Source organism: Pecten maximus, chromosome 1 (genome assembly GCF_902652985.1).
Source record: "Pecten maximus chromosome 1, xPecMax1.1, whole genome shotgun sequence".
Taxonomy (NCBI): Eukaryota; Metazoa; Mollusca; class Bivalvia; order Pectinida; family Pectinidae; genus Pecten; species Pecten maximus.
The window spans coordinates 56,374,312-56,383,832 of record NC_047015.1 but is presented as its reverse complement, the minus strand read 5'-3'; the positions used below and the strand labels follow the sequence as shown (position 1 = coordinate 56,383,832).

Genomic DNA, 9,521 nt, shown 5'->3' with positions numbered 1-9,521 from the left:
AGTTGAAGTATTTTTCGCAACATGCCGTTTAAACTTAAAATTACATTCACACCTCATATTGATTGGGGTTGTTTACTCATACCTGATCAATTGAATTGTAAGAAAACTAACAAAAACACTAAAAAACACAGAATGAAGCCTTCGTGTCAGGCAGTGCAGACACAACGCGGGATCTGTAAACAATGTGACGTCATTGGAATGTACAAGTTGCAACAATGTACAACAATGTATTTTTTACATGAATACACTAATGAGCAACAAAACGGGACGCAACATTAACCCACATGCGTCGATCGATCGAGATCATTTTGTGCTGCCATATGCCGGACAAAATGATTACACATAAAACGCCATTTCAGTGTGTGAAAGTCAAAATTTATTGACAAGAAAATCAATAAAGCAAAATATTCAATACGTACACAGGCAATATTTCTTCACGTGAATTTCACGTGAATTTCACTTTTTTGCCCTTTTTACGTGAAATTCACGTGAAGGAATATTGCCTGTGTATAGCACAGAAATCAATAAATGCATCATAGGAAATGGCAGGAAAAATTTGGACGTCATTAATCAAAATGTGTTAAAATATATTTAACAGTTACATGTAGATCTACACAAAACTTATTAAAAGAATCACTGTCTCACGTAAGGCAGGACTCATAATTGATAATAATATTCAGATTGTACGATATGTTAAAATTTGTTGATAGCATTACCGCATATTGTGATCATTTTGAAAGTGAAAGTAAACATTTTCTATAAATAGATTAACAACCATCTGTCTCAAAAAAGTCTACATTGAAACAAAGGCACTTTTTAAAAGATGTTACTATAGGCATTTGAATCAAATAACTAAAATAACTACAGTAAATATACTATTTTAGTGTACTCAAATTTTATCATATAACTAATTTAAACAGACTAGCAAAAAGATAAATTTGGTAACCCAACATTGTTGTCATAGAAAGGATCCAAAGAATTTGCAATAAGCACAAGTATGATTTCACATAGTGCCTACAGTGCAAAAAGGGCTAAATTAAAATTACCACTAAAATATGTTGTGTATATTTTTCAATTATCATTTTTTTTTAAATTTTATTCACTTATTCAAATTTAATTTAGTTTATTTTCAAACGGCACACATTTTGTAGAGTTGCGTTTATTTGTGCAATGTTTGTTGCTAATTGTTTTTACATTATTTAACTCTTTTGTTTTAAAATTACATATATTATATGTACATGTTTTATCTTTCCTAGTACACGGATATAAATTGTGTATGTACATTCAAGGTCATGACCGCCATTGGACATGAAACTTACCTCTAGTATCAGTTCAATTTTTATGGGATTGGATATGGATGATATACATTGCAGATGCAAAATTAGCTGCTTCCCTTTGGTATATATAAACACAATCAAATATGAAAATACAACCATATGTTTAGCATTCTTGGGAGTCATTTAAAAGGTCCCTTGGTGCCTTATTTTTAAAAGATTTTGATGAATATTCACATAAAAATTTTAAAATGAAATTTTGAAAATTATTGTTACGAAAAAAAATAATTGAAATCTTAATACAACCTAACCATGCAGGTGTGCTAGACATTTGTTAAAATGGACACTACAACCTCAAAATAATTTTAGTTTTGTTAGAATAAATTTCTAAAAGATAAAAACAGTTCTTCACATCCTCAAATATCAAATATTTTGCAAAAAAATTGAATTAATCAAACTTTAAATTGCATAAACTTCTGAGAGTTCTTTTTCACACCACTTTCAATTTTAATAACAAAAATTCCAGTTTAAACAAATTTCATTAAGTTAATAAATACTTGTTTAATTTATGAAACCTGTCTATAACAGAACTTGTCAGACAGGTTCCATATTATACAGGTTAATTTAGTATTGTAAAACTTCATTTTTGCCAACTTCGTATTCATAGCACAAAAGAGAGAAAAAATTGCTCCATGAATAACCAAAGCAGCATAATGCAGACAGATATTCTCACATGAATATATACTAGTTTATAGATTAGAAATAAGAAATTTTTTTGGAACAAAGTTTAGACCTCATGTACAAACAATACGTGGGTCATTTTAAATAGGTTTGCAATATAAACAGGTGTTGGATTACAAAGGTCATATTACAAAAAAAAAAAATCTGGATTTGCGTATGGAACCTGGAAAAAATCCAGATAAAATATATACTGTTTTATTGGTCACTATAATACACAATATTCTTCCTGGAATAAGAAGAATCAACATTTTATCAAGCACAACAAGAAAAACGAATTTCTAACTTTTCTCTACATCTAAAGATATGTCGAATGAGGTTTTCTACATTCATTTTTCAATATTATAAACAACTTAATTTTTTTTCGTTCTTTTTTACAACATTGAATATCTACCCTTTAACCATTAATAACATTTTGTTATAACGTAATATCAATACATAAATGCAATTTGTTTTTACATTTATAATATTAACTTTAATCACAACGAAATAATTAGAGAAATTGTCGCAATCAGAGAAATCTGATTTAATACTACGATCATATAGACGGTTAGTTGCCGATAAGTCCGAGAAGCAACTTTTCATAGTCGCCACGCGTGTCTCCGGCAACGGCAGAGCGGAGAGATTTCTGATGATGGACAAGATACTCCTCCTTAATATCCTGCAGATCAATCTGGGGAGAAAAAAAAACATAGCAAGATTCATTACAAAGGAGTTAATTACGGTGTACTTAATTATAAATGTTTTATTATGTCTTTCGAATTTTTAAATCTGCATGAAAAAGCTGGCCCAAATACCACTGTTATTTTAAAGTCAATATATAGGTTTTTTTTAAATTTAAATTCTTAATTCATTTGGTAGAGATGAAAACAATTATCCTTCTTTTGATTTTTCTTCTGTTAATCTGCTTTCAAGATTGGTTTGGTTTATTTTGCTTAACGTCCTATTAACAGCCAGGGTCATTTAAAGGACATGCCAGGTTTTGGAGGTGGAGGAAACCCGAAGTACCCGGAGAAAAACCACCAGCCTACGGTCAGTACCAGGCAACTGCCGAATGTGGGTTTCGAACTCGCAACCCAGAGGTGGATGGCTAGTGATAAAGTGTCGGGACATCTGCTTTCAAGAAATCAAACATGTACAGTGGACCCTCGATAATCCGAACACCTTCGTTCCCAGTCCAAACCGTCCGGATTACGAGTTTTCCGGACTGCCGAATTTCGTCTACCAGGTCAAAAAATTGTCGTGTAAGAGTTATCTCCTTTGATTATATACAATCCGGGACGTTTCATAAACACGTCTAATTGTCAGACATTTTAACAATAAATATACTTATGTTTCTGATATGATTCTTGTTTTGTTTTGTAGAAAGTAAAAAATAAACTATGTTTTTAAAAGAACATGTAAAGTGAAAGTTGTTTTATTTATAGCGGGCATATATATATGTGACCTACAAACAACACACATGTGTCACGTCCCGGAGGTTCACAAACAAGTAGAAATTACAAACGTTAATTACCTTAAATAAAAGACACGGATTTTACAACTTAGCGTCAGTCCATGTTTTTTTTTAATGATTTTTACGTACCAGAAACCCAAAGCTATCTATTTAAAAGTACGCGACACCAGCGAGAACTACCCAAGATGTCCGATAATTATTAAACCCGTATTCACTTAACAATGTGACGCTTAATTAAGTATCAGACGACTATTGACTAATTTGTTTTTAATCAACCCAGTTCTTGTGATCACTGCTTAATACGTAAACGTGTATGTAATTAATAACATGCATCTTTCAATGAGTCGTCGTTTCACGTAACGGTGTTACAAGCCGATATCCGTGTTTACCCAATACAAGTGTTAATGATGTTAATTACCGATCATAAATTTATTACATGTATTTGAGATTGATTAATTATCGTATCACGTACTGTATGTTTGTGCATAAATTCTTGCTAGATCTAACTACGAAATAGCAATATGTGTTCCTATAAAAGTTGCCGTCTGTAAAATAACTATCATAGATATCGTACGTCAAGTTGATAAAAGCAAGACTATACTATAAAATCCTTTAATACTCTAACAATTAGGTCGTAGAGAAAAAGCAATGTATCGTTATAAAAACAAAAGCTACACATGGTAACACAGGTAAACACCCGGGGCTATGACCTGGCAGCGGTCGCTATGACTACGCACAGTGTCAAGCGATAGTCTGTACAACTGTCGACACGGGTGACTTGCCCCGACATTTTTTTCTCCTCGTGGTGAAAAAATCGTCCGGATTATTGAGGGAAATTTACTAATGAAAAGTACGTTCCGTTCCCAAAATGGGCTTCCGGAATCGGAATCCCAATTTCCGGACTGGTGAGTACAAATAACGTTACGGAAATCCATTCCCGTGCATTTCCGTCCGGACTGTGAGTTTTCCGGACTATCGGCGTCCACTGTACATGACACAATTCTTAAAAAGTTGCATTATGTTTTGTTTTTTTTTATTATTTATTTACCTCGGATCTGGACACGACGATCCGAATCAGGGTTGAGTCCTTCGTGCCGAGTCCAGCCATGGACTTATATAGCAAGTCAGCGAAGTACTTTGGTCGATTCATAGCTGTCATTACTGTAAAGACATAAGAAAAAAGAGTGATTTTTTTTTTTCGGAAATCTATAAACACAAATCCTCCCTTTCAATCATTGTTTCAGGGGGATACATGTACATAAATAAATTAATGTTTTTCATTCAATACAATTTAAAAACATATTAATTAAATTTGCGTTTTAAGCGTCTATCTTGGCTTACAATTTAACACATACCTAAAGCTTTGAAGCCATCCTCCACATCTCCTGAGAACTCACTCTTCACAGACTTTAGGATATCTTTTCCGGAAATCTGGAGGGATAAATTTGGATTAAAAATTGTCCATCCGACCATATGGGATATAGGAAATTTTTAGATATTGAAGATTAAAAGTTACGTTTCTTTAAATATACTGTAAATCAATTCATTTTGAGTGTATTTAATTTAAGATAAACATTCATTATCGTACCAACCTGAAATATTTTATTGTCATGATTATCAATACTATCAGTCACAGGGGCTTGGCACGATTTTCCAAATGACGGTCCATATACACTGCCCTCCAAAAGTTCTGTTACACTTGAAACGTTAAAATTGAATGGCTAGTCAACAAAATTTGGGAAAAAATGTTGTATTATCCGTAAGATAATCCGTTTGTAAGTGACGATTGCAAATTATTTGAAAATACCTCACTTCTTTGAAGTTGGGAGAGGGAATGGAGGGTCCTATTTTCCATAATGTTCAAAAATGAATAAAAATATGGGTTTTTTTTTACTGACACAAATAAAAGTAATTGTTCAACTGATTAACAGTAAAAATAAATGTAAGAAATGCATTTTTGAAATTTACATTAAACAAATAGGGAAATTTCCAAAATGTTGCATTTTGAGGATTTCCATTGTAACAAAACATATGCACTGTTGAAAAATGAACATGAATATTTTAAATCATGAACAAACACATCCTAAGAAGTTATGATTCTAACAAATTGTAATGAAGACTTCGAGATTAACTTCGCTGTATTTTACGTAATAATTGTAACAGGACTTTTGGAGGGCAGTGTATGTATTATAGTGACAGTATAATACATGTATACATGGACCATCATTTGGGAAATCGTGCCATGCCCCTGTGCTATCAGTATATACCTTCTGGTACTCCTGAAAGGTGGCTCTGAGCTGGTAGTGGTTCCTCACTGCCATTACTGTAAGGAATGCAGATTCGTCAGTGCCGATCATTTTCTCACCAGCTTGGTACAGTTTTTGGGCGTCCTGTTGAGCGAGAGCTCTGTCTACGACTCCCTCCAAACCCTGGTATGCCAGGCGCTGTTGCTGATCCGGAGTAAGCTCATTCCTGTTTCCCTACAAAATATTACAAAATGGTACAAAATATTAACGAAAAACTTGATGATGGCAACATCCCAATTTCTTTTTTTCCCCATTTTCACACTGGCGGATTTAAGGCCCCCCCTACCCTCGGACCCTCCGTAATTTGGTACACGCCCTAACTGAAAATCCTGTATCCGACACTGTTTCATGTCAGAAATCATAGAAAATTTGCATAAGTTATATTTCTTATGGTGAAGTAAACCCCTAAAACTTCTTATTTTGGCAAACTCCCATTTTGCAGCATAATCAATTTTTAATAAATTAATTATGTAGGTTAATATTGCCATTATGCCTTGACAAAGTATTTGTTATAGAAAACAATATTTAATTATACAAAATGCAATTAGTGAAGTCATTGGAATTAGATCAAAGCTTTCAGTGCGAAAATCTGAAAATAAAATTCCCACTAAAACATACATCATTTACAGTATAATTTTATCCAATCTAATACCTGACAACATGAGACTAGGAGTCGCTTAAAATGTCCGCTTGTCTCTGATGTTATGTCGTGTTCGAGAGATCGACCGAAATCTGTCAAAGGCAAAGCACACATACAGTATTATAACAAAACACACAATTACATTTTAATACATGTATTTTTAAGATAAATTCAGAAAATCCATAAAATGAAATAGATTTCTCAACAATAGACATCTTAAATTGAATAATCCTATTGAAAGATAATACTGTAGATCAATTGCATGATTGTGTCTAATTATTAATGACAATAGCCATTGTTTTTCCGATTTTAGGTATTTCTCATAATAAATAAGCCAGCTAGGCTCATTTTTCAGTGAAAATGGTAAGAATATTTTGATAACAAAAAATAAAATATTGTATTTTGTAATTCCAACTCAACCAAAGAACGGCGTACAAATATTGAAGATATCTATTGTTTCTTTTTTACTCGCTACACTGAAGCAATAGCTTGTAACTTACTTTGATAATTTAAAATTGAATTACAAAATAGCTCTTAATTTTAAATATCTCTTAATAAAAATAACAAAATATTTCACAAATTATAATATAATATCAAATTATCTTATACAGCTGTCTACAACATGTTCTTTCTTATTCTAAATTCTATCTACAAGCGGCTTGTTATTAATCATACTAAGTTGTATTAAAACCAGAAACAGGTACTAGTAAGAACATATTAAGATATAGATAGATATTTATACTCCAGTATTTAAATTTCCAGAGCCAGAACTTGATCATTCCAATGCTTACGTTTCTTGTAACATTCCACGATCTCTTTAATTTCAGAATTGGTTCTTGTGCAGAGAATTTCTATGAGAACTGCTTCTTTAGTGCCCACACCCTAAAAAAGAGAAGGAAAATAGACTTATTATCTTTCTTTGAAAACACATGAATAATTATTTGCTCCAAGAGACTGGATACTGGGGCTAACATGTAAATATAACACCCTGTCATCATGAATCTGTCCATCTGGGTGTCCAAACTAGCGTCCAAATCTTAGGAGTTAAGACAAAACTCATACAAAATACACCAGATTCACTACAAGGCTTTAAACTCTTAATTAAAAATAGAAGGGAAAAAAAAAAAAAAAAAAACTCAAAAGTGTCATCTGTAAATATGCATTTTCATGTTTTGTTTTTACATGATAAATTTTTGAAACTGATCCATGTTCCTCCAAATTATACCATAATGGTTTCCTGCACGAAATAAACTTTTCAGTGAATTCCATTCAGGATAAAAGAGTTATGTCCCTTCTTTTACATGTTTGCTTAGTATTGAGCCTCTTAACCAGTTACCAGTACAATGAAATCTGAATATTATTAACTCGAATCAAAGCTTATATCAACTGACTTGTCTTTGCAGATGTACGAGGGTTGATTGATATGTCGTGAGCCTAGTATTGAAGGAGGTACTCAAGGATGTTCTTTTTATATCCTACTATTCTCTGAATATATAGGGCCGTGTTCCCAAGGACTGGTCTCATTTGGTTAGTTTATATTGACAAGGTAGCACTCTAAATAAAAAAGACAAGCCGCTTTTGCAAAATGGACAAAATCGGTTAGGGTAAGGGTGAAAGAGTGTATCATTGCCATGGCTGCCATTCACGATTGTGGCTTTAAATTGATTAAGCATTCGCCTTATTCACCTGATCTCGCTCCATCAGACTTTTATCTATTTCCAAAACTGAAAACAGCTATTTCAGGCACCCTTACCCTAACCCTAACATGCTGTGAATGACTTTCTGAACAGCCAAGAAAACAAGTTCTATAAAAGTGGCATTGAGGCCCTTAAACACAGCTGACTAAAGTGTATACCGGTAAATACTGAAGGAGATTATGTTGAAAAATAATACAATATGTCCGGCGAAATTCAAATCATTCAATATGAGGTTCACAACATATCAATCAAGCCTCATAGTTGATTAGTTCCTCTAGATCTATGGCAGGTCAAAAAATTTCAGTTTTGAATACTGATAAAACTCACAGTCATTGCTTTATGAAGTGACCAGGCATCAAAGTAGGTGGTTGGTTTGAACATGGCCATAATTAGTTCCTCCAGATCTCCACTCAGCTCCGACTTCAGATCAGCAATCAAATCCTGGCAATAGATAAAATTTTGATTTATTCTTGAATTCCAAAGTATTCAAAATACGAAGAATTTCTCTTTCCTATGTAATTGCTCAGCAAGATTTTCATTCCTCAAAGTGTTCTAAGAAGGTTTTCACTTTATTTAGTGTTCTAAAGAAGATTTTCAATACACTTAGTGTTCTAAAGAAGAAGATTTTCAATTCACTTATCGTTCTAAGGAGAAATATCACAGATAACTACAAAAAATTATGATATATAACATAATTATGTATTTCAGCTAACCTGGAGATTTCATAACTTTTTGAAACTCTTTAAGATCAAGTAAATTTGTGACAATTTCAACAAGTCCCAAAGGACCAACAGCTACAGCTCTGAACAGGAAGGTTTATTTAAGGTTTATTTAAGGTTTATTTATTTAAAAATTATGATATATAACATAATTATGTATTTCAGCTAACCTGGAGATTTCATAACTTTTTGAAACTCTTTAAGATCAAGTAAATTTGTGACAATTTCAACAAGTCCCAAAGGACCAACAGCTACAGCTCTGAACAGGAAGGTTTATTTCAACAAATTACAGATTTTCACTTAAAAGAAATCAGTCAATGCCTTTGATATTGTCACCTTGATATTGTTGATCATTAAAAAATATTATTTTTTGAGCTATTTTTGAGCATATGGGAAGATTCAATGAACCTTCAAAATTTCACAAAGTGTAAATTCATCAGAGAATTTGATTTTGTGTTGGCTATGGATTTTTAAGCCCTCAAAAAGCTGAAATCTCTGCTTGGCTATAGATTTTTACGCCCTCACAAAACTGAAATCTTTGCTTGGCTACATACCTTGCCGTACATTGTTTTGAACATAGTTAGAATCTGTTGACGCTGCATATTGCTACGTGCACTGATCACGTTGATGATGGCTTTTTCGTCAGTTCCTAAAAAACAATTATAACGACTCATGATATAACTTACTTTAC

The 9,521-nt window shown here is 32.7% G+C and overlaps 1 protein-coding gene across 1 annotated transcript in view; it reads right to left on the bottom strand.

Moving 5' to 3' along the window:
• Positions 1-353: 353 nt before the first annotated feature.
• Positions 354-9,521, bottom strand: part of LOC117338830 (annexin A7-like) — a 24,784-nt gene continuing 15,616 nt past the window's right edge. Inside the window, exons 9-16 of the mRNA XM_033900190.1 lie at positions 9,385-9,479; positions 8,439-8,552; positions 7,206-7,296; positions 6,427-6,506; positions 5,736-5,948; positions 4,824-4,899; positions 4,517-4,629; positions 354-2,685 (exon numbers count right to left, since the gene is read on the bottom strand). Of these exons, the coding sequence (XP_033756081.1) occupies positions 2,563-2,685; positions 4,517-4,629; positions 4,824-4,899; positions 5,736-5,948; positions 6,427-6,506; positions 7,206-7,296; positions 8,439-8,552; positions 9,385-9,479 (905 nt within the window). The 3' untranslated portion in view covers positions 354-2,562. The remainder of the gene's footprint in view (positions 2,686-4,516; positions 4,630-4,823; positions 4,900-5,735; positions 5,949-6,426; positions 6,507-7,205; positions 7,297-8,438; positions 8,553-9,384; positions 9,480-9,521) is intronic.